The sequence below is a fragment of the Phalacrocorax carbo genome, chromosome 11 (assembly GCF_963921805.1).
Source record: "Phalacrocorax carbo chromosome 11, bPhaCar2.1, whole genome shotgun sequence".
NCBI lineage: Eukaryota > Metazoa > Chordata > Aves > Suliformes > Phalacrocoracidae > Phalacrocorax > Phalacrocorax carbo.
This window is the reverse complement of record NC_087523.1, coordinates 11475052-11500656: the sequence shown is the minus strand read 5'-3', so window position 1 is coordinate 11500656 and position 25605 is coordinate 11475052. Positions and strand designations below refer to the sequence as shown.

Sequence of the window (25605 nt, the reverse complement as noted above, 5' to 3'; positions counted from 1 at the left end):
CTGCAGCTGGAAGGAGGAGAGCTGCCAGAGCCTGGGGTGCCTCTCCTTAGCAGGATCCCTCCAGGATGTCCAGCACACCCACATGGGAGCCAGGCCACTGTGACCTTACCTGGAATCACTGAGGGGAGGATGCAGGCATATGTCCAAAGTGGCCACCGAGTTCCTTGCAACAGTCTGTAGCAGCAAGGCGTGCTGGCAGGCACAGCCAGGACTGCTTTTCTAACAGCCAAGCTGTCCCTGAGCTGTGTCGTGGGAGGAGTGGTGTGTCCGAGTCTGCAGAGAACAGCAGGCTGCGCTGCAGCAATGGTTACTATCACAGCTCCTACAACCCACCCATTAAAAGGCAGGCCTATGGCTATTGACCTTACCATAGCAGTGGAGAGGGAAAAACATGGGAACCGGGGACAGGCTGTCTCCCCATGACAGCTCTGGAGCAGGCAGTGTGCACCCACCATCTCACCATTCCTCAGCCTGCCTTCCCCACACACCAGCTACTCCACCACAAAAGCCAAATGAAGTAGGGCAACAGGCTTCCCCACTATGCTTTCAGATGTGGTCCCATCACTAGTGGCACAGGAAAAGTGTTCATCAACCAGCAAGCATCTAGGGCAAAGCAGCTCTCTGGCCAGAAACTAAGCTGAGCAGAAAAGCTGGTGAAGTTTTTGCACTGGCTTCAGGTACTGCTGCTCTGCAGGCAACTACTCCATAGGCCAAAATGCTTACGGTGACAACTCAGGTGACCTACAAGGTCTCTAAGACTACAGAAAAGGCTGACCTCCTGCAAACAAGGTGTGCTGAAACCACCTAGCTGTTAGGACAGAACACAGCAGGACACTGGGTGACTACTGTGACACACACTGACAGTGACTCTGAGCCAAGGCATCCAGGTCCCAGCCTAGCATCTATTCTGTGCTTTGCACTCCTTGGCCAATCAAATCAGCATAAAAAGTGTTATCAGCTGAATGTATTGTCCCCTGTTCTATGTCAAGTTTTGAATGCATCCACTCTGATCCAATCAGCAACTGCAAAATCCACCCTCGGCATTTTGTTTCTCCCACAGCACCTTCTGTTATGTACTTGCAGGAAGCCCTGAGAAGTGCCCAAGCAACAGGTGAGGGACAGACAGTTCCCCTAAGGATCTCTTCCTAATTCCCCATTTTTGGGGATTGTCTTAAATCTTGAAGCCTTAAGATCTCTTCCAGAGTTATTCACATTAACAGTTTTAACATTATTATTTTTCAGTGGTATTCTTTACCAGATATTATTGGATATCCAAGGTTTTAAATGCAAGTTTTCTGGCTGTACACATACTATGCAACTTCATGAATGAGATTTTCTCCTCAGTAGTTTTAAAAACATCCCTGACTTGCTCTCCCATGTCTCTAACCAGGCCAGTGGAATCTGTGTTCTATACCCCTTCCTCCATTTCTCGCTGATCTCCTTGCCAGCCTCCACTCCTAAGCAATGTGATGGAGGCTCTGAACTGGTCTCATCTTCTGCAAGGCCTCTTCTGATCTGTGGTGCACAGAGCACCCCCAGGGCAGAGGGGACAGCAATTTTCCAGCCACATCCCAGCTGTGAGAAGGCAGACCTGCTGGAATGACATGCCATTTTGATTCAAGGGTCCCACCATGCTTCTTCCAAACTGCTTCACTGGCTCAGACTGTATCTGCCTTCCTACTTGCTTTATGTCAAGGAAGGACCCCTTAAGGTACCTAGCTGAAGCCTTCTGCTGCCCAGAGGCCTCTTACCACTTACACACCTCTAAGCAGAACCAAGGAATGACCAGCTCCTGTCTTCCACTCTGCCATTCACATCCCCTTTGATGGGCAGCTTCAAGCCATTATCTTCTAATATCAAAAATGCTCCCTATCTGTAGTAACCTTCCTTTTTCTGATGGAGGATTTGGGGTATGCAAGCAAAGATGAAAGGTAACTCATATGCTAATCTGTCTTAATTAAGTGTCAAGAGCTGCTTGTGGATGGGGTGGCTGAAAGGAGAGAGTAGCAGCAAATCCATTTCTTTATTCCTAGAGATAACTAGTAGAGATGCTGACACTCAAAGATGTTTGAATATAGCTATATGAAATGAAAAAATTCATCTTCTGCACTCAGGTCTAGAAGGGCAAGGAATGAAGGAGTTAGGATGACTCTAGACTAGTCCTGCGGAAGTTAAAGCTCCCCAGGGTCAGTTTTAGGGCTCGGCAACCCCACGGGTCCCCACACACTTGTGACAAGTTGTAACAAGGGGCTCTACACGCTGCAGAGCACACCAGAGCCTTTGTGGGCTCTCACCCTGCAACCCTTCCGCCTCCGGGCAGCTAAGGGGCATTTCACCAAGGGGTTGCCCTAACAGGTGAGGAGGGCAGATGAAAGAAGTCAAGGGCAAGTCAAAAATAACTGGTCCTCACCAGGGAAACAGAACAAACTGCATGAGACACAGAGCAGAGGATTACAGGTTTTTATTTGTCAAACATTCCCCCCTAGTCTAGCACATTCTACAGTCTTGCTAGCACAGATGGTAACAAAGAGCCTGTAATGGTTCAGAAGTTACACTGCTACAGAGAGCAAACAAAAGCAGAGATTTATTATGTAAAAAAATTTATTGTGAGAAATGGTTGAAAGAGTGCAGAGGCCATGGGGTGGAAACTATGTCAGCTAGTGGTGCCCGCCCTGCGTGCAGCAGACGTCTGTGCTAGCAATGCAGAAACCCTTCCTGGGATTGCACCAGGTGAAGACTCCACTGTGCTGGAAGCATCATTTCACAGAACCACCCCCATTGCCTTATGAAGAAGGCTCCTTTCAGGAGAAGTGACCTATCTTCTATGTAGCCAAACCTCTTCAAGTCACCTTGGGGAGCACCACAGAGTAGCACCACAGTATCAGCTGTGAACATCCCCTTCTACCACACACTATAAGGTTGCCTTAGCCAGAGAACCATAAATGCAACACCATCAGCTCTTTCACCTTCAGCTTCTGCTGTCTCTTCTCCCTGCTATACACCACAATATTGGATGTGATTTGGATTCCGTCAGAGACTGTTTTCCATCGACTACAGACATATCGGCATGCAGGGAGAGACATAAAGGCTACTGAAGTGAGAGGATCCCTTTCTTGAAGGGTGAGCAACTGTGGTGATGGATTACTACATGCTACCGTTTTCACACGGCCAAATCTTTCAGACTTCAGAAGTCACCTCTTGCTTGCCTTTCCCCACATTAATTAGAACATGTTTTTCATTAGACATGTAACTGAAGCAAACCCTAAGCTATCCCTGTTCGTGCTCCTGTCCCAAAGTTTAGTGATTTATTGTGGGTTTTTTGATAGTGGGTCCAAACTTGCACATTGTTTTGGTGACAGTCCAGGACTCCATCCCCAAGGCACTCCTACCCATGGCACCAGACACAGGTTTCTCATTCTTGGAGCAAGGCTAGCCCTGAAGCATTTGAATGTGGCTATAAATAAGCAACTAAGTAAGAAAATTAACAAATGATGATCTACATAAAAGCTTTCTAGGCATTTCCTTTGGAAAAGCTGATTAGTGCTACTTGCTTCTAGTATTAGCCTCGTTTATGAATGCACCCGGGCTCTGGAACGCTCCCACTGCTTTCATTCCTCTCACTTACCAGGATGACTCAACTGATGTTTTTAAAGCAGCACAGGGTAGGGGATGACACGTTTTTAGACACACCAACAAGGAAAATTAAGGGCTCCAAGAAGCTTTCAATATTCCAAGCTCTCACAGGAAGCTGGGAATATAGTAAAATATGCTTAAGTTATAAAGAAGGCTCAAGCAATTTGCTAAACCCAGGTGTAAATAAAAGCAACAAGTCTGCCTCCCTCCTAGGCTCCATGGGCCTAGTTACCTGAATCCTTCACAGCCCAGAGCTGCATGGTGGCTTCACGCTGTGAAAAATGGCATTTGATCCTCTGGTGATAAAGAAACTTGTTACCCGAGCTCAGTGAGGACAAGGAGAATGCATACAGCACAATGTAAGGCTTCATGCCAAGAATCCCCTGCCCACTCCCCTCAGGCACTTATCCAGGAGCATCACTCCCCATGTCACTGGCCCCTTCCCTCCCCACTCAGCTCACAGCTGCTCTCAAAGTCCCAGCCCAATCCTTCATTAGAGCAAAAACTAGCCTATGGGGCCTGCACTGGTAACACGGAACAAACATCCACCAAGACACTATCCTGAATCCAGCAGCAGTCAGTAGCAAACACTTCGGGCAAGAATACAAAAAACTGGACAAGTATTGAGGAACTCCCTGCCAGGTACAGCCTTTCAACAAGCAGTTTAGGAACTTTAGTCTCCCATGTCCTATGAGGAAATATCCCAGGCTAAAAAAACCTAAAGGTTTATGAAAAGAAGTTATTTGAGAAGGGGCTGGAGAACTCCTGAATTCTCTGTATCCCTGCCCTCCACGCCCATGATCCAAGCTATCCTGCTACACATACAAATGAGAAGCTAAGTTGCCTGCCTGAGCCTGCAACATTACATTTATGGTTTATTGAGCACTCCTGGAACACCATTAGTCTTCCAGACACCATCCTCAGCACTAGCATGCTCTCAGGCTTCTTCTTTAACCACTGACAGCTCCTATGTTGAGATCAAGGGCACCACCTGAACAGACTGCCACAAGACAGAGACGTCATTGTCAGCACACTGGTACAGCAGGACTCCAGTTGGAGGTGCTCCTGTCTCCAGTGCTGTCCCCAGGACAGGCCATTCCCCAGGAGTCTGGCCTGGGAATATGGGGGAAAAAAAAAAAAAAGATAGGTGCTCTACTCCTTAATAAAAGTATAGGATCTCCTATGAACTCTTACTGTAGGGCACCAGCTATGATGAGCCTTGGTTTACCTGGGCTGCAGCTCCTTCAGGGTGAAGATGTACTAGCTGAGAGTATGTCAGATCTCCCTGGGGCACTACCCAACCGCTCAGGGCCAGGCTCTCTGCAGCCAGAGAACAGGCCAGGTCCCCAGTGCTGTCACACCTAGGGGACAGCCTGAAGACAGCACCTCTTCTCCACAGATCAACCCAGCCAGAAACAGCTCAAGCTGGATTTGTAGGTCTGAAGCACTGGTTACTAATATTGTCTCTCCTATTGCTTTGGGCTCCATTTTCATGAAAAATGAGCTAGAGATTCACATATAACATGACCAGACGTACCGGCGTCTTGTCCTTTGATACATGGCTGTGAAGCACAGGCAGCCAGTCAACTTGCTCTGGAGATCATGGGATTCATTTCCCCTCAGGGCCCAAGCTGACAAAGTGACATATGTGCCAAATAACACAAATCCTACCAGAACTATTAGATAAGAATCAGCCGTTCTGACCTGTATGCACGGCACATGCCATCAGGTGTTTGTGGAAAGGGCATCTGCCCATTTGTGTAATGAACAAACTGCAGTGAGAATGTGCATGCATGACTCAAGTCTGCAAGACCTGGGATCCCAGCTTAGGATCTGTCCTAAAAAAAAAAGTTTGTTTGTTACAATGAGGTCTGGCCAGATAGGCAGATTGTGGATAAATTTGAAACATATCACCATGAGATCTGCCATGAAGACAGTCTTCAAAGAAAAGGTTATCAAGCTATTCAAAGGCTCTGATGGCACAACATGCTAAAAAATAAGACTGTTGAAGACCCCTTGTTGCAGGTAACCAGACAAACCACTCCTGTTCCAATCTCCACTCAAATGAAAACGAAATTAACCCCATAAAAACAGAGCAGACAAGGTGGTAAAACACTACGGCTCACTGCACTACATGATACAAACCTTCTGAACAGAAGCCACCACCACCTTCAGAAAGGATTGGAGGGGTTTCTTGCCAGACCAAGTCTACCAGAACACCATGAAAGCACCATGTGTCCCACAGAACCTGCCCCTGCAAACACCAAAAAGGTGATAGGAACGTGCCAGCTAATGCTCTGAACTAGCCTCGACTCCTAGCTTCTGTCCTGCAAGAACAGAGACAGGGCAGGATCCTGCAGGCTTCAAGTTCCCCAGCAGTAGCAGAAACTTCAGCAAGAAAACAAAAACCTTTGGAAACCAAAAAATGAGCTACCAAATACAACTGATTGTGCCCTCCATAAGGGCTACCCAGAGTGTCAGCAGATCTAGCACGATCCAGTCCATACATTCTTCTTAGCAGACTAGGGAATCTGTATCAGCTGCAGTCCAGCTACTTAAGGGATTAGCTGAGAATGAGTCCGCTGTTAATGATTAGCATTCCCTAACATCATGCTCGTGGCTTGGCAGGAGTGCCCAATCGAGGAAAGAGACCGAGTAGCTGTGGCTGAATGCCATGCCACACAGCCACCTTCTGCCTGTGCTGGGGAGAGCAGCCATTCCCCAGTTATACTGTGGTGCCCTTCCCACTCTTCCAATTACATTTTCATCTTCTTGGCCCAAAATGCCTTGGGCCTGTCCCCTCCCATACTGTAGTGTTATCTGGTATCAAGGGGACAGATGCAGCAAGTGTGGGTTGTTTTTTTTTTTTAATCCAATAATCTCATTTTCAATTAAAATATATAATATATATTTAAAAAGGTTTAGAAAAGCTTCTAGGTAATTTGCAGCTACTTTTACATATAGATTACAATAATGTACAACTCTTCCCCAAGGTGGTTTGAAACCACAGGGACCTGCCAATTCTTTCCCCTCAATCATATACATTATCAAACATCAAATGTGTTTGTTGCTAATACAGCTCTGAAAAAGAAGTCTGTCACTGATACCTTCTCAGAGGCAGAGATGCCTAATATGCCTAATAGGGACACACTTAACATTGGTTTCATATTCACTGTAGAAAGTTCCCAGATTAGTAAAAAAATATTTCATCTATAGAAAATGCCCTTCTGAAAAGCAACCAGGGCTCTGTTAAGGCCACACCCAGGCTTTCCATTTCTCTGCTGTAGCAAGACAGATCAGAAAAAACCCAAAATGATGTTTTTATGTCCCAGAAATAGCTATTAGCACCTGTGCTTATTTTACAGCAGCCTGGTCTACCAGGAAAGTGCTGAGAACAGCATAGGGACTTCTCAAAACATGCTTCTGATTCAATGGGGCTCAGTTGGCACAGTGAAAAACTCAATGCCCTCCTGTTCCACTCAGGTAGACAAGAGGAAGCCTTCTACACCACGACCACCACCCTTCCCTGCAGAACAACGATGAGTGCTCCAGAGATGGGCACAATGAAACCAACCCCTGAAATAGCGCACCCTTTTCCCATAGGGCTTCAACCAACAAGCTCCTTCCAATTCCTCTGCGAGTCTGTGGGATACCAAGTGCACATCTGGTGGCTTAACAAAAACAGCCAACCACTTTGCCCCAGAGGGCAAGCCAAGTGAGAGCAAAGCCAGCCCTCCTCCAGTCCGAGGCACTGGGAGACTTTCTGCCATAGCAGAGAGAGGACAGCCATTGAAGGATTCCTCCAGCAAACCCAACTCTTCACATGGGAAAACACTATTGCCTGGCACAGAGTCTTCTGGCCAAGTTTTTTACTAGGGCTCCTCTTTGGACATGTAAAGCCCAGGGTTTCTCCAGATGGTCCAAGGCAGAGTCAGGTTTGTAGGAAGAGCCGTGGCACATAACAGGATTTTTAAACTCTTCCTGTTGCAGCCAGATGCAGGTTGGCCCTTCTTCCCAGGTGGGCAGCCCCTTCTGCCCAAGGCGTGATGCGCAGGGAAACCAAATCCAACATGCTCCATTCTTTTCTCTGCCAGGGGTGGGAAGTGAAGTCAGAACCCGATGTTCAAAACCTGAAGGACACTAGGAAGAAATAAAGAGTAAATGGTTAGATTGCAGCTTCAGTGGGAATTGTGGATCCATAGATAAGACGTCAATTACTATCAATCAGCCCCTGCTGCTCAGAGGATGCCGACTTCCAGCAATGGACAAACACAGATCACAAGAGACCTTGATCAATGGAGAGTCAAGAGGAGGATGCAACTGCTCAGCTCCAAGCTTCAGAGTACAACTGAGACAGAAAGACAAAATGGAAGAACAAAGGTCAAAAGTAAGGACTTCTGTAAGCTGACAGCACCAACAAAGCTCTGCAAGATAAGGAGGTTTAAAGGACTTGGCTAACACCAGAGGCACTGCAGGAAAAAAAGCAAGGAAGAAAATTATTCTTCATCTCAAGCAACCACAAATATAAATTTGTAGGGAAAAGGCTAAAAACAGGATTTTTAGAGATCACACACTGAAACCATTTTTGCTCACCCACTTAAAGAAATCCTGTATCTACCTACAAATAATTAAGCATTTCTAGATCTCTCATTCCCCCACAAGTCTAAAGGTCCCTTCTCAGGTCTTCTGCCTCACCTCAACAAAGCTGCCACAACTTGTTCAAACAAGCCTTGGAATAGGTCTAAGCAGACCTAAAACACTGACATAAAACCTCTGCCATAGGTCTATGATCCACCTTGGAAGGCAGAATAGCGAGATAAATGTAGGACATCCAAACAGTTGCATTCAGTAATAGTGAGCATGAAATAAATTTGTGGAAAGGGAAAGAAGCCAAAAGAGGAGATCAGCCCTGAACAAGAAAAGACAGTAACTTAAAACAGAAACCAGAGCAACAGGCTACTTTGGGAAACTGCAAGTTCATGGAGGTTTTATTTATTTAATGTCCTGGTATACAAAAATACACTGTTTGGACCAAGGGGAGTTAGAGCACAGCATTCTTGCTGTGAGTCCAGACCAAGCTGGGTAAGGGATAGAGAGTTCTCCAGGCTATGAAGCTATAGGGAGTCTAACTGAACAACTAAAGGTCATTAACTAATGTCCACCAGAAGAGTGGATGGACTTTACACTTGTCAATGAGGCACAAACTGTACCACTGAACAAAAGAGGCAATTCCATTCCCAAGTATTCCTCCTACTGGTTTGGCGAAATACATAACAGAGGTAGATGAGCAAGCCCAAAGTCCCTGAGCTGCACAGAGACAGCCAGGTGGCCAGCCACACTTCCCAGGACCAGAATGAAGGTCACATGCATTAAGTGCTGAAGGCAAGACTGGTTGCCTGTGATTGAGCACCTGCATGCCTTGGTCTAATTCCAGCTGTGGCTACCCTTCTTCCATGACCTTGCTCACTACGGATCCCGTAAGTCACTCTGTATGGCTTGCGCATCCAGTGCCTCAACCAGTGAGCAGCAGGCTTACAACTAAGTGAGCCACAGCTACCAGACAACCGCAGCAGAAATTGCAGCATTTATATTTTTCCTAGTCAAGGGAAGTATTCACACGTTGACTTTTCTCCTGTATGGCTAATAGCTAGATTTGTGGATGTTGCATCGCTGCTGGGCGGAGGCAAAGTTTCCATGTTTGATCTCTAACCTCCAAGTAAAGAGACACAGGGTTCAAAGAGACTCCTGGTTAAGCTGTAGACAAGCTCTTTAGCATTTAACTTGCAAGAAGGGGATAAAGTCACATCAGCTTTGAGCACCATGGGTAACATCAACTAGCCTGTGTCTTCCCAAGTGCTGCAGAGAAACCAAGTACTTATTCCTAAAGATCTTCTCCCGCCCACAAAAAGAAATATTTCCCCAGCTCCAGTTTCATTCTGGCTCTTCAATTTACAGAGTGTGATCACTGACATCTATTGATGAACAATTTTTGCTTGCCGTTACACCCACAACTGACCCAGAAGGCTACTGGTTAAGCCACATTAACTCCTCAGAAGGACAACTTTAGGTGAGCCATCACTTACAGTAGCTTTTGCCAATGTGAATTTAACATGGAAAAAACACATTCAGAGAAAGGATATGAAAGGAGAAAAAGCCTGGCACACTAGAACAACATATAGTGGAAGCCATGCTTTCCCTGAACAGTTATTTCCAAACAGGGACCCTAATAACTCACTGCAGGAACAGAGTCAGAGAAGGGAGAGATGACAGAGTCTTCACCTCCTCACCGACACTGATGTCTGCAGCTTACTTGGTTTTGCAACTTGTAAATTTGAGAAAACACTCTGCCTTCTTTTCCCAGGGTCCCTCCTGGCCCCCAGGAGCACTCCTATTTTTCTCCATATGCACCCTGTTTCCGCTTTCTTAGAAACCTGACCCACCTCTCTGTCTTGGCAGCGTTATACACAATACATGCTCTCCTTTGGGGAGAAAGCTCCCCTTCATCCCGCTCCATGGATTCCAGGATACAGGCAAAACTGAAAAGCTTTGCAAAGCTCAAAAAGGAAACAATCTAAGGATAGAATAATAAAAGGCTTGAAACAAAGCTCACTGAACAGGGCATCACTACTTCTCCAAGTGCAGTACTGCTGTTAAGAATTGTTCAGAGGGGCGTGTAGGAGCTACGCTTTCTGCTGAAACACAATACTGGTTCAAGACTTGTTCCAGATCTCACTCCTTTCTTAGTAAGCATGTGTCCAGCATATTTCCCAGAAAGTATCACTTCAACTTCATGCAGGGAACAAAGCAAATCCAGGATAGCCCCTCTGTTTTGAATAAGCAATTCACATGTTAAGTATGGAATAATAATATGGAACAAGAACATAACCATGCTGTCAAGAGCTCATGTTCTCCCTCTTAAGCATTTGATTATAGCCACATGTTCACCAGTACTAGACCCTACCCTTTGATAAAACATTCTCTCAGATTCTCTGCTTTACACTCTCAAAAAAAACCTCAGGCCTATACCTGATATTCTGTAGACAGAGGTCTTACCTATCCAGCCCAGGTAATTAATGCACTCAGGACTGCAGGACAGCTTGTATATGTTTTGAAAACACTCCTGTGAAAAACATTTCACCCCTGCAAAGTCAATGTATTCCCCAGATGTGATGGCCTGCCCTAGCATGGCATTAAAAAACCCCCCAAAAAACCTCAAACAACCCACACCAAAAAACCAAACCAAAAAAAAACCCCACAACCCCCACAAAAGCTCAGAACAATATCCAGGAAAAACACTACTCAGAAGGACACAGCCGCTGTCACTAACTTGCAAACAGTCGTAACACGGGTGAAGGATGCTCATGTTTTGTCAACCAAACTTGTCTTTGAAATCAAAGCTGAGTTTCCATATTCTACCTGAAGTTAGGATATTTAGCTTAAGACAGCCACTCAATAATTCAGCAAGAGCACAGTTAACCAATGCACAAGACTATAAAAATCCCTATAATGAAACAGAAAACCTTGACTGATCCTCTCTTTCTAAAGTAAAGACATATACAGACAGAAGAATGTTACTAATAAATGAAATCCTAACCGGTGTGGTGGGACTTCAAATAAGAGGGAGTTAAACCATGTTTAAAAGCCAATATATAGTGTATCAGTATGTTCACAGGGCTTAAGTACCACCAGCTCAAGGACAGCGTTTCACTTTGTCTGGACCCAAGACACTTGTCTAGAGTGGCTGTACTGGGACAAAGCAGAAAAATATTTAACTTAATATCTGGTCTCCAGCATGAACCACAGCAGCAATCACCAGAAAATTTAAGTTGAAATGGGCCTCCAGAGGTCACCTGGTCCAAACTACCTCCAGGTTACTCAGGTACCTAGGAAAGAATATTAAGGTCCAGTACATGATAATTTCACTCAGCCTCCATAATTTTGAATCTCAAGGGCTTCCCACAACTGAAGCAGTATCTGCAGTTTACCCCTACTTCTGACTGCTTAGCTGGTCAGTATTAGGGGCTGAATTTGCAACACTAACAAATATCATATCTGTCTCCTAAACAGGAATTATTCTTGGCAAGACTTCCACTTGCCAACAAATATCCAGCCTATGCTCCAGCCCATAAAATAAACTGTCCATTTTGTTAGGTAACTGAGCTCCAAATGTGAAGTACGCCCTCGGCTCCATTTGTCTAATTCTTCAACTGCCTCAGCAGTTAAACAACTTCAAATCAGGGTGTCACACCCTCAGAGAATAAGACATTTTAAACTCTTGTTCTCATATACACTATTTTGCAAACTGACTCTAGAAATTTTGGTCAAATACGAAAGATTGCTGAAGAGGCAGCTTTGCTGTGCATGGGATAGCACTAACACATCCTTCCTTCTTCCATCTCCATCCACACTGCAGACTCCCATTCCAATAATGGGTACATAAGCAATTCAGTAGTTACTGCTGATGAACCAGCTTACCAGACTTCACAGACACTATCCCAGATAAGGGAAGGGCAGAAGGTCTGATCACTGAGAGTGATTGTGCCCTGCTACACATAGGGCAAAGCAGGCAGTCATGACACAGACATGCTTTGCAATTATATGTACTAGAAAACTTAGCAAGGATAATAATAACCTGGATAGAAACACTGCATGTGCTTGCTTAGCTCAGTTCAACCATTCTGTATATACAGAATCATATCTTTATTTATGGAATCAGCATATGCTCTCATGTCAACTTCTGAGCTATAGGCATTGCATGGCAGAGACCAATGTCCTGTAACTCAGTCATCTTTGGTAACGACAGACAGAGTTCCATTCAGGTTGCTGCTCTACTCCATAAAGAAGTTACTACCTGGTAAGTTAAATCTACCTAGCTTTACACAGCTTTTTCTCCTCCTAAAAGGGAATGTGGCTCCTGCAGAAGCTGTCTCCTCAAAGAGCACCTGCACTTCCAAAGAGGTATCTTTAACTGCTGCAGAGTTGGGCACAGAAATCATCCCGGACAGGATTGTTCCCACTATAGAGCTGTAGCATTTTACATAACTACACCTACCTTTTTGTGCTCCTGAAGTTAACTTGGTACCCAGGTATGGTTGGAGGCCTGCGAGGTGCTGGGATAGCTGGGAGTAGATAGAATGGGTTCAAAATTGAAGTCCAGTCCTTCTCCATCCATGAGTTCACTGTTGATTATGTAATCCATATCACATTCAAGGTTCTCCATGTACATGTCAATGTCCAGGTCAATGGGCAGCCTGTCCTGGTTCAATCCCAAGGGAGCAGGGCCAGCAGAAGAAAGAAGCAGTGGACTGCCCAGCTGGACCGACTGGGCAGTTGTTGCAGAAACTGGAGCCTTCAAACTGGTGATGCTGGCAGTGTTTTGAGGAGACGTTGCTATGGGAAGCGTTGATGGCAAAACACTGGCACTGACTGGTTCTGCCTGCTGCTCTGTAGGCTTTCCTCGTGGATTGCTTGAGCTCAGCTTACTCTGGGTGGCTTGTCCACCTAGAAGCAGAAGAGTTCGGCTGCTCATCCTGCTACCAGTCTGCGGGAGAACTGGATCCACCTGAGTCATCATAACATCCCTTGGAGGCGGAGAGCTGGGTGTCAGAAGAGCTTCCAAGGTCTGAGGGGCAGAGAAATGGCTGACAGAACTTTGCAGTGAGATATCAACAGGGTTAAACAGGGAATTGCCAAAAGTAGTGGTCTGACCAGCTGCATTCGGGCTCTGCAATGAAAAGCTGGAATCTCTCTGGATCTGACCACTTGAGGCAGATTGCTGGGTAGATAACACAGATGAGCTGGGAGACATTAAATTTAACCCATCGATGAGCTCAAGCTCCTCAGTCACAGTTGGTGGAACATTGCTGGATGCACTGGAGTACACTAGAGAAGGAAGCAGCTCTTCATCATGGAGGTCATCCTGCTCTGTCAGGATAGGAGAAAGCCTGGCACTAATGGTGCTTGCATTAGAACTGGTTCGAGGCCGGAAGGTGTTCCACACGTCAGAGTCCTCATTGCTTCTTGAGGACGGGCTCCCAGGCCACTTAGGGAATTGGGAGCCAGGACTGTCAGCAGTGGATTCTGGAGCAGACTGGAGAGGAGGCTTCTTTTTGGATGCTTTACCTCTGACTTTTGCAAGTTTGCTGCTGTTGTCCATGGAGGCAGCTCTTCTTCTTGGTGCTTTTCCACTTTTACCACCCTCAGGATTGAGCATCCACCAAGAGCTCTTCCCTGTGGCTTCATTATGGACTTTAATGAACTTGCTATGCAGGGACAGGTTATGTCTAATAGAATTCTGAAAAAGACAAAACAAAACAACCACCAAGATATGAAGACACATCTGCCACCTAGAAACTTCACAAGCATAAATGCATTCAGACAGTATCCAGGGAAGTTATAACAAAGACATACCCATGAAAACCTGCTATTTCTGCCTGAACATGCTTGACAACACTAGCAAGCAGTGCCATATCTCATGGCAGTACCAAGGGTAAAACTACCATGACAACTAGCAGCTTCCAACTAGCAAAATACTAACACAAAAGAACTTTTCAAGACCATACAGAGTCTGCAAAAACTAAGCATACCGTATACCAAGCAAGCAATTTCCTAAGTACAGCTTGCAACTTCAGCATGAGCCTAACTGAATTTGAGCTAATGCTGCTCCTACCCTTCTGCCAACCCCAGTCAGCATAAGTCTGGCTGAAGTTTTTAATTTTTATACAGCCAGCTTTCAGACAGATTCAAGCACAGCATAGCAGTGAATCAAATAGACTGGGTGAAGAGAAATGGCAAAACAGTTCTAATTCAGTATGCCCATTACCATCTTCATCCCAAAACCAGAGAAACAAGAGAAACTTCATGGAACAAGACTCCTGGTAATCCTGGAGCCTGCCAGCCTCACTCTGCAAGGAAGCAGTATGCTTTCCTCTCTGTGCATTTCTAAGGGGGTAAGATGTTCAGCAGATAGTGCACTCCCACACAGTACGTGCCAGTTTTAGCCTCTCCCACCTCTCTGTTTGGCAAGGCACGCGTTCCTTGCCTCTTCCAACTCCCCTCTTCTGGTTTAGCTTTGCTGGAAAATGCAAGCTGACATATCTGTACACCATCATCAAATGGAATTTTCATCCTGCCACTAATAAACTACCTGGTATTTTAGAATCAGCAAACCATAATCTCACTGTTTGAACGCATTCCTCCATAAACTCCCCTTAAGGCTTGTGTCGCACATTTGTTTGATATTTGCATTTAATTTGCTCAGGTCAAATTATACATCATTAAAAGGTGCTAACTAGTAGCATAACAGCAGTCCAAGAGCAGCATCTTTTCCATATAAACTAAAAGATATATAGCAGCCTTCAGTTTTCATGCATGCTCTCTTAATTCTGAATAAAGTTAACAGTTAAAGGAATCATCCTTTCCCATCACCTCTGAACACAGTTCTTTCCTGCCTGCTGCTTTCGCTCTCCCCACCCTTTCCTCTCAGACAAGTCCTCACCATGCTAATTTTGGCCACCTCACCAAAAGTACTATCCTAGAACAAAGCAGATGTAGATAAACAATACAGGCAAAGTGGAAAGTTTTCATGGAGATGGAAGGAGATGTGACAATCATTCTGCATTAGCTTTCAGTTTAACCTTTGGCTGTTGAGGACTTGGAGAAGACTGGCTGCTTGTTGTGACTGGTACCAAAAGATCCATGTGCTCTTACTTGGAGAGCACCCCAAGGATAACTGCAGAGCCAGGGCCTGATGGAATATGTGTCAGTAAATTTATTATTTGAGTTGTTCACAATAATAGGTACACAACACTCTTGCCTGGCATCTTCTTTAAATAAAGCTTTCTTTGCCTTCAAGTCTCGAAAAAGTAATTAAGACTGGTATCTTGTCTCCTAGAAGGCTGCTGCTTTCATTTCCGAAGAATCCTGCCTGATTCCCAGCTAAATGCATAACTTTGAATCCATACTGCTGCAGCAATAAGAACCTCTAGGTTGTCACTAATTCTTCATTTATTCTCCTGAAAGTAACCCGTGAACTCTGAATGACACCCAGTCCTGTCAGGAATGACCCAATATCTTGTACACACAGTATACACTTGGAGTCTCATAACCACCCACTTTTTAGCTGTGTTTACTAAAATGGAACTTTAAACCAATAGGTTCAGGATTTTAAAATTTCAAAACTAACTATACTGTTTCCTTCTCATGTGTGCCTATAGCCAGGTTTCAATTCCTGCGTCAGCAAAAGCACACTGCACTGCTGCAAGCATTTCAGTAACACTGAAACCACAAGAAAATTAGCATGACTTTGGATACAAGTGACAATTTTAGTAACTAGTTTTCTAGTTTTTTTGGCCAAAAACCAGCTTGAAATAAGACATCTTGGAATAAGACTAGGATTTACATGAACACAGATATGCGAAGCCTGGTATCTTTTATGAAACAGTCTCAGAGGGCTTTTACATGTTACTGCTAAACTGACATAATGGCTTACAGGTGTAGAAACAGACAATTGCTGTCCCTCACCTTTCTTCCTCATCTTCAAACTCTCCTCCTCCCAAAGCACAAGCATCTGTGACCCTATGAGGTGGTTCAGAGAGCTAACCCAACTGAAAAGCAGCCCAACCCTTCCTTGAAAATTACTCTTCCTGCCCGTTTTTTTGAACTACCTCACTGCAGGGGTCGAGCACTGAAAACTAAGGAAGAGAACAGCATGTGTGGTTGGAGGCAGAGGAAAAAAAACAAATGCTTCATATATTAGGGTTAAATGCTGTCAAAAAATGCAATGCCTAAATTACCACTTTTGCACCTCTCCTGCACACTTTGCAAGGCAGCCCACCGCCACGGCACCCAGAGCTGTAACACACCTGCATATGACTGAGCTCACCTGCATACCAGAGACTCAAGTCCCAAGTCCCAAAGTACAACTGAACCAATGCACCTACCAGCCTGGGTGCTGTGAGACAGCACAAGAGATTCACACTTGCATACTGCACACTCCTTGGCACAAGAATGCATCTGCTAGAATGATTTAATACACCTAATATATGAAAGGCACCCTCAAATCTCATGGAGAAAGTGAGGGACAAATCAAGCATGCTAAAATAATCACAGAACTCCTGGTCAAACCTGACAGGAGAGGAAATGACAGAGTTCAGTCACCCAGGCAACCCTGACGTATTTCCCTTCTTCATGTTAAGCAACTCAAACCAGAAACATATAGATGACTAACTTTTTAGATGCTCAGCTTCAGCAGCGTGGGAGGATCCCAGTTGGTCTGAGAACCTGCAATCCACACAAGGTCTTGGCTCTGTAACATCTTTGACTGTAAGGAAGCACAACCTGAAGGAAAAGGCACAGGCAGGAATCCTTAAATGCTTAGGGTCCCCTTCAACAACTAGTTAGGGGTTGTTATTGCTGTTTATTCAGATATCTTATAGAGGTTTTTATAGCTGCATGTTAAGTATTGCAGTGAAAAAATACCATTCTTTATCTCTAATCCATCACAGATTGTGACAAAAGCATTTTCAAATTAACGACAGATACTACGCAAAAAATTAAAGTTTGGCTAGATGTTTATTGTATGCTGAAGGGTAGACCATTCACTAGCTCCCAACCACTGTGTGTATAAGCTAGGATATATGGACCAGCCATACAAGTGTGGCTAGCAGCATATGCAAACTATTTCCTAAACCTCAGTTACAACATTAAATCTTCTTCAATAAAATCTCCTAGCCCTATTTAAAGGGCAGGAACACTCCTCGCCATTGCAGCAGGCCTGCTCCCACACCAGTGTCAGTGCTGCTACGGACCCTGCCCAGCACCAAACAGTGCTTTGGTCTCAGGATGGGGAATTAGCCACAGGAACTGGCAGCACAACCAAGCAATTACCCTGCCCAGTCAGCCTTCTGGACAACTGCCATAGACACCGAGATACTATGGAAAATGCACAAGTGGGTCATATAGAAGACAGAATACCGGTGACAGCCTTTCCAGGGGACTAAAGGGCTTTGTCAGTAAGGCTGAGTTTATCTACCATAAAACTGAAGTTTTAATCAGAGCAGGTCAGAACACTCAGGATGGTTTGTTCAGACTTGAAGGTCCTTCACACTAAAAACAAGCTTAGGCTAACCCTCCTGTGATGTACTTTCTTCTAAGCACCATGTGACAGAAGCAGAAAAGTAGGCTCTTGTACCCTTGCCCGGAAGAGCTCATCCATACAGCAGCAGTGCAGGAACTGTGCTAACAGGGCACTCCAGGCCAAGCACAAGCTATGCTGAGAAAGACACAAAGAACAGTAGCTATCCTCAAAAATTTTGTGCTTGCCCACATTTGCCTGGATTTTCAATCACTGCTCCCCAGCACCAGGGCCATTCTCCTGGGAAATGTCAAGTTTCTACTACAAAACACCGAGGCACCAGATTTCTTGACGAAAAAAGTCTCTCTCAAGAATGACTGACTGGCAGGGGCGGGGGGAAGAGATGTGCAATCACTGCAGCTGCCTGTAATATACTTTTCACTGCCTCAGAGGCATACAAAGAACATGGTCACATCCCAGTACAGGGCTGTGTTCCAAAGCCAGGCCTATAATTGTGCCGAATTATCATTTCCCATGGCATTCTTGGGAGGCTGCAAGGGCAGAACGCCCCACCTGCTGCGTTTGTCAGCACTTGTCTCGGCACTCACCCAGCCACTTGGCCCTGAAGGCTTCAGGAAAAAGTCTTCGTTGCAGAGATTTTGCAAAGTTACACTCCAGCAAGTAAACAACTGCTCCAGAGCCAGGGAGCTAAAACATTTCCCCAGCAGTCCTCTTCCAGAAGGCACACGTGAGCACAGACGTCAAGCTTGGCAGACGGGGAGCTGCATCTTAGGGCGAACATTTTCCTTTCTGTAATCTTTCAATGGCAGCCCAGAAGAAGAAAATCCTAGCAAAGACCGAGGCAATTTACAAGTTTACCAAGACAGGCAGGCATATACAACAAAAGCTGTTCAGGATTAGATAGAGCAGAAAAAACTTGTTGGAACAAGTAATACCAGCAGCCCAGGAGCAGCCTTCTCCAATGACTGCCTCGAAAATTAAGCCATGCTACAAGGAATGATCTTTCAGGAAAGCAGTTTCCAGAACAAACTGGCAGGGAGCAAGAAAGAGTAGTAGCAAAATCTTCAGGTAATTTGACCGGCATTGCACAGGGCAGATGGACCTCCACCAGAAGACAAGCTCTCCCAAACTTTTGAAGGGGACAACTACACTTTATAAGGCTTCAAATTAAAAAAAAAAAAAAAATTGTACTTCCATACTTATTCAGGGCATTACACCTTGTTTGGGAAAAAGGGCCGTGAATGTCACTTTAACAAAGGCTAAGTGTAAGTCACTACATTGCAATGGTGGGCCCTCACCACAGTTGACCACTCATCAGTAAGTTTTATCCCACCTAAAAAATAGGACACCTAGTGACCCCACACCTGCACCATCATCCTGCTCCTATGCACTGCCACCGGCCTCATCTTCCACACCCAGCACTTCACCATCCTCCCATCCACAACACCCTGCCATGCCCAGCTGCCTTCCTCGGCCCTCACCTAGGCCAGATTACTTGCTGTGGCCAGACCATTTAAGGACTAACAGGATTAAAAAGTAAATGATTCTGTTAAAAGAAAGACTGATGGACAAAAGCCACCCATGCTCCTCAGGTTTCCATGCTAGACTCTTCACTGCAACCTCTGAACAACTGTCATTCAGCTTCCATTGGCTATTTCCCCCTCTGCTTTAAGGAAACGCAGCTAGGTTGTCAGCAGCTGGGACAGATAACATGTCCCAGCTGCCAGGACTAAGCACACCGCTAACACCATATGGATGCATTTGGGGACATACAAGGTAGTGTCGAGAGTCCAGCAGCTTCCACCCACCCCCAGCTATTCTAGATTCAAACAGCCAGACGCCCCCTCCCCTTGCAGAACAGCAGCTTCCAAGAAATCAAAATAACCCCGATTTAATAGGAAGTAGCACCAACAACACAACTAAAGATTAACCGACTTAAATTAAGTACCAACAATGACATCACTATTCCAATTCAATTTAGAATGCAAATTCTTCATTTTTAATGTCAGGGAATTGTATAATTTCAGGCATGTGAACTTAGGAGTAAACACTATGGGCTTTCTCAGCACGGTCAACAGAAAGTAGCAGCCTTTCTTCACAGACTGAGGTTGCTGGCTCTGTGCAGCAGAGACACCCAGACTCTAGACTGAACCTCCCCTATGCACAAACCTGCATCAGGCTTAGGGTTGGGCAGAACTATACTTTGCTCAGAGCTAAGATGCTGAGTTCAAATTTTATGTTTCCTTTTGCTTTATGGCATCAAGTCAGTCATGCCTCAGAGAGCAAAGATGGGGAAATATATTTTTAATGTCTTCTGAAACCATAATCTTGAAATTATCATTACCAAAAGTAAAAAGCAAAGCTGCATAACCCACCAGATGTTCCTTTCCAGATAAAGGGTTTCTTTGTGAAATTAAAGAAAGCTCTCCTGATAGTGATTTGGGCCCTTACCTGTCCATGTTAAGAAGTTACAATTCTGACAAGTCTGAGCCTAAAATATCTTCAAGGATACAGGGACACTCCAGCACAGTCCAGACGGATATAAGCAAACAGCTAATGTGACTATTTTAGGAACTGACCATTGCTTTTTTGTAGATCTAACTACAGAAAAAAAGCTGGCTGAACAGCAGCAGTCAACACACCAATGAATGCTAAACTTTTAATCTTTACTAAATGTTCACATAATTTTGTATCCACTGAACTGGAATTTATTTGCAAAGTCTAAGGATAACCTGGCAGAACCTATCAGCTGCAGCACAGCAGAATCCAGAAGATGGACAAGCCTGCTTTTGTTTACCGGCCTATTACTCTTTCACAGAGGAGTTTCAGCGGGCCACAGGATGAACAGCTGCTCCAACCTGAGGGAGCTCTGCACATGCTCTACCAGAAGGTCAGATATCCACAGCTCTGGGAGAGGCTGGGGACCTTCAGAGCCAGCCCTATGACACTGGAAGCCAGCGAAGTCAAACTGAATTACAGGGTACATGCAAGGAAGCACCTAAGAGTCCTCAGTCATGTCTCCTGATCCATCTGGTTAACTGTTAACATCAACTACGGGCAATACGCATATAACACAAGCATGGAATGGAAGAGTTAAAAGTAAAATGCTGCCTACTGTAATGAAGATTAAGAGATAGCTGAGTTTCCAGATGCATGACACCTTCTGTTTCAGACAAGCAGAATGCTTAGTGATTTTTAATTCGTAATACAGCTACTTGAGTTGATGCACATAAGTACATGTACATACATGTACACGTTTGAACTGAAGTGCATGTGAAGTACCAGAATGCAGAGTAACGTAATACTGCAGAATTATCTGTTCTTTCCTTTACATTGCACACATAGGAAACGTCTGCTTTTCACTTCAGTGAAGTGTCTTTAGAGGGTGAAAAGGATGGTTTTAAAGGTCACTCTGTTCCTACAAAGGGAAAGACAACAGCTTTGGGAGAACACACAGAATATTTCACTGAGAAAGACTAGTCCTTAACATTGCTCCTCAGTGTTTCAAACTTGTTGTATTTCTCTCATCCATGAGTATGAGCAAGCAAGTGCAAACTGCTTCAGTGGGGTTTATGCATTTCTATTTTATTAAAAATCCTCAACACCTTCCTCCTGCAAGTAATCTCAAAGCCAGAAGGAATTATCCTCTTATCCACGGAGCAGCTTGCAGAGCACCATGGGGAGGATTACAAAGAAGCCCTGTGACACACCCCTGGCAAGGACACTTCTGCCTTTCAGGCTCGTTAATTCTTAACTTCAGCTGAATTACTGCAGGGAAAGGACAGACTGCACACCCAGCAAGTCTGTCCTTTACAAAGTGCTTGAAACAGTTCAAGAACAGCAAACACCACCTTCCTCGAAAACACAGATTCTTCCGGAATACACAGAGGTTACACCCTGGCAGTCTGTAACAGCTGTATTTCCCTCAATTGTATACTGGAGTAGGACAGCTGTGAAGTAATTATGAAGCAACAATGAGTTTATGGGGTTTATATTAACTAAAGCAGATTTTAAAAAGTTTTTAAAGACATTTTCTTTAATTTCCCATTTAAAATTCTCTGTTACAACTACATTGCATACAAATAGGACATATCAGTATCTCTCTGCCCAAACAACACAGAAATACTGAAATTCTAGGAGCTGTACTATCTTAACAGGCATCAAAATACTACCTCAGCATTTAGCATCAGGTCCACATTAATTTCCCTTACCCAAACTCATTCAGTTCAAAACTGAGAAATCAATAAAGCTAAGAAAAGTCAAGAAGCTTTTCCTTTACTTCACAAGTTAAAAAAAGATGCAAGCAGAGCTTCACAGCTCTAAAAATAACAAGGAACAGTGAAAACAAAAAAAACCAGGCAGGTCCATAAAACAGGCAGGTCCATTCCTCAACTGAAGAGGCATCTTTTGTTTATTCAGTTTGTCTTAACCATAAAACAGGCGCCTATTAAATTTACTCTAAGTACACAAAACCAAATTGAACTGATTTGATTGATTCCACATCTTTAAAACTGTAAAAGTGTAACATGCATTCATCTAATGCACCTTGATGCAAATAGACTGAAGTAAAACAAAGCCTCTTGCAAATATATATAACTGTACATTAACATATAGCAAGGCTAGAAGTCAGAGCTCTGTGGTCACACATGATGGGGCATGCATCCTGCCGAGCCCTGCCAACAGGATTTGAGAGAGTGAGCAGGGAAGAAAATGGAGCAGAGGGAGTACACCACAGCCCCCTTTGCCCCTCCTGGGCACATAAGATTAACCATATACCCCTACATACCAACCCAAACTTTGACATTTTTTGGTAATAATAAAAACAAGTTTTAATGAGAAATTCCCCTGGCATTTAAAAAGTTTCAACTGTATTTCTAGCACGGTTTTCTGTTTGCTGGTTAAAGTCAAGAGTTTTTAACTGCTCTAATCATAAGGCAGGCTGATTCCCCCCAGAGCTGCTGTTGTTCTGCCCTCCCTCATCTTTCCTGGCAAGAAGTTTCTGTTCTCTTCCCCTACTACAGCCAGCCTGAGTTAGTCCTTTCCCAGACTGAAAAACTTACAAACAAATTTCACAGTGAAAAGTCATCACAGAACAGCTACAGGAACAGCACCTAAGCAGGGACCTTAACCCTCGTATGTGCGCAATATCTCATCTCTGCCTTTCTGCAAGTTGAATCCAACTGTATATTTTCCAAGAGCATACGTGATAAAAATACAGAGTAAAACCAAAGACTGATGGTCCCATTATACGGGAATTAATATAATGGAAGAACAGCCATACTGAATCAAAACAGAAGTCTACCTATTCCAGCATCCAGTCTGGCAAGACACTTCACTATATTCCACCTTCCCCACGATATCTGGGGACACGTTTTGGAAGCCACACTGAACTTTACTCTCAGGCACTACTGCCAAACAGATACAGATACATTCCAGAAGACATAATGCACCAGTTCCATAAACTGTCTGCCAAAATAATGTGACTCCACACAGCAGCAGCAGGACCAGGACAGCATGCCTAGCTGAGGAAGCAAGGATTATTTTCCAGCGAGACCACACAGTCTTCTGAAGGAGAAGAAAATGCACCCAAGCACCATCCCAAATCAGGACTTAATATGGAGGATTCAACCTGCACAAAGGATTTAAAAACAAAAAAAAACAACAAAAGAAGCCAATTTTAGTTAAACTAACACGCACTCTCTGGGGACTGCCAGTGAGCCAGATAAATGGGAAAGGTGAAAAGTTTTGTATTGACCTGTACCAGCAGCACCTCCCTCACCCAGTTCCTACCCTCCCTCAAGCAAACATTCTCACTCATGCAAGCACACAGTGTGCCACTTCAGACCACTGAGCCAGCTGAAAGCTAACTTCCCAGAAAAAACTATCTTCCTCCCCCCACCCCCAAATTAACTCTCTGTGCTGACTTACTGTTTTGTCACACAGGTAGAGGAATGCATGGCTGGAGTCACGAAGCCCCAAACCACACTGGCTCAAGCTGCCGCAGAACTGCAGCATGGACAAACTGCTAACCAACACCGCAAACAGAGAGGTACACTGCAAACAAGAGCATAGCGTTAAGTGCAACTCCAGTCTGCAGCGAGAGTGATAGATCACACTCTTCAGACTCCAGTCATTGTGGCATCTACGGCGGTATATCAGGATAGCCTGGGGCATTATTTCGCAACCCAGCTCTCACATCTCCCTTTCTCTTTGCTGGATTTCATTTGACTAAAGAAAATGGGAACACCAGGCTGCCACCTGCAGAGGTCAGAAACAGAGTTTAGCTCTTTTACCAGAACTTCACATGTGCCTACTTCCAGAGCAAGAGGAGAAGACAATGCTGTGACTTTGGAGCAGTATATTGCTTTCCGTTTTCACAATTCCAGCAGAGTTCCCTAGTCCCTGCACAGCCGCAGCACCAGCACTGCGCCGGGACACAGCACCCTTTTTAAAGGGAGCCTCTTGGAAGCCAAGAATGCCTACTATGAAACAGTGATTTATACTGAGCTTTAGCACAGTCAGGTGACACAGAATCACGGCCTTATATTTAAAAGCCCTCCAACTGACGCTTTGCTTTACAGAGAAGCTTCGCTACGGCCTTTTAACTGACCCTTGCTCCTTTCCTGGAAAACTTTCCAAACACAAAGGATGCAAGTAGCAGCCTCGCAGGGGCATGCCATAACCGGTGACCCAAAGCCCGCTCATCTCTGCTCCAGCTGCACAGAGCTGGAGCTTGGGCTGGGTCTGAGATGACCCTACCCCGCGCTCACGGACAGACAAGCCCGCGCCAGCCAAGCGGCTTTCGGCAGAGCTGAACCCCAGGCCGCCGCGCTGCAGCGTGGGGATTAGGCGCTGGCACCAACGTCGAGTGCGCAGAGCCCGGCTGGCGACGAGTAGCAACAGGTGAGCCCGGGGCTGCGCGGCGGGGAGGGCAGCAGGCCAGGGCAAGCGGCAGCACCAGCTCGGCAGCAGGAAGGCGCCTCCGGCAGCCGCTCCCCACCCGGCCGCACAGCCCGCCCCGGCCCCAGCGCACCGCGGGCGCTTCGCCGAAGGCCAGGCCCGGCCGCCCGCCCCGTCCCGTCCCGTACCTTCCAGCCGGCGGAGCTGTTGCTGTCACCCTTGTCCTTGAAGTAGGGGACGGAGCGAACCATCCACTCGTAGATCTGCGCCAGCGTGAGCCGCTTCTCGGGGGCGCTCTCGATGGCCTGGCTGATGAGCTCGGCGTAGGACTGGTTGCCCCAGGCGTTGCGCCGGGAGCCGCCCTTCCGCGCCGCCGCGCCGCCCGCCCGCGCCCCCTCGGCCCGCCCGGGCCCCGCCGCCGCGCCACCTGCGCCCTCCTCCGCCGCGCCCGCCGCGCCGCCCGCCTCCGCCGGCGCCGCCGGCAGCTCAGGCCGCGGCAGCGGCCAGGTGCAGGAGCGCGGCCGGCTTTGCGGCTCGAAGTCAGGGTCGATGTCCGGCGCCGCCGCGGCGCCGCCCGCCTCCGCCATAGGCGCCCGCCTCAGCGCCGCCAGGTCTGAGTCGCTGCACCGCCGCGCATCAGCCCGGCCTGCCACCCCTTTGTGAGACCCGGGCCCCACCACCGCCGCGCCGCTCTGTTTACCAGGGAGCAGCGCCGCGCCCCGCGCCTGCGCGCGCGGGGCACGTCGGGAGCGGTAGTCTCGGCGTGGCCGGCGGTAGGCGGCCCGTCCCGGCCGACGGACTACAGTACCCAGCGTCCCCCGCGCCGGGGGCGGGGCGTGGCCCCCGAGGGTGAGCGTGGCAAGACGGCACGCCCGCGCGACTACATTCCCCAAAGGGCACCGCGGCGGCCGCGCTTACATAATCTGCCCTACCCGCGCACAGCCCTGGCCGCCTGCGGGCCCACTGCCCCCGCGCGG

General features: G+C 46.2%; 1 protein-coding gene across 1 annotated transcript; it reads right to left on the bottom strand.

The window, feature by feature from the left end:
- Nucleotides 1-2443: 2443 nt before the first annotated feature.
- Nucleotides 2444-25403, bottom strand: FOXO4 (forkhead box O4). Its single transcript, XM_064463043.1, has 3 exons — nucleotides 24817-25403; nucleotides 12686-13927; nucleotides 2444-7773 (listed from the first exon to the last, which is right to left on the bottom strand). The coding sequence occupies exons 1-2, from the start codon at nucleotides 25213-25215 to the stop codon at nucleotides 12704-12706; spliced, it is 1623 nt and encodes a 540-aa protein (XP_064319113.1). The 5' UTR covers nucleotides 25216-25403; the 3' UTR covers nucleotides 2444-7773; nucleotides 12686-12703.
- Nucleotides 25404-25605: the final 202 nt, after the last annotated feature.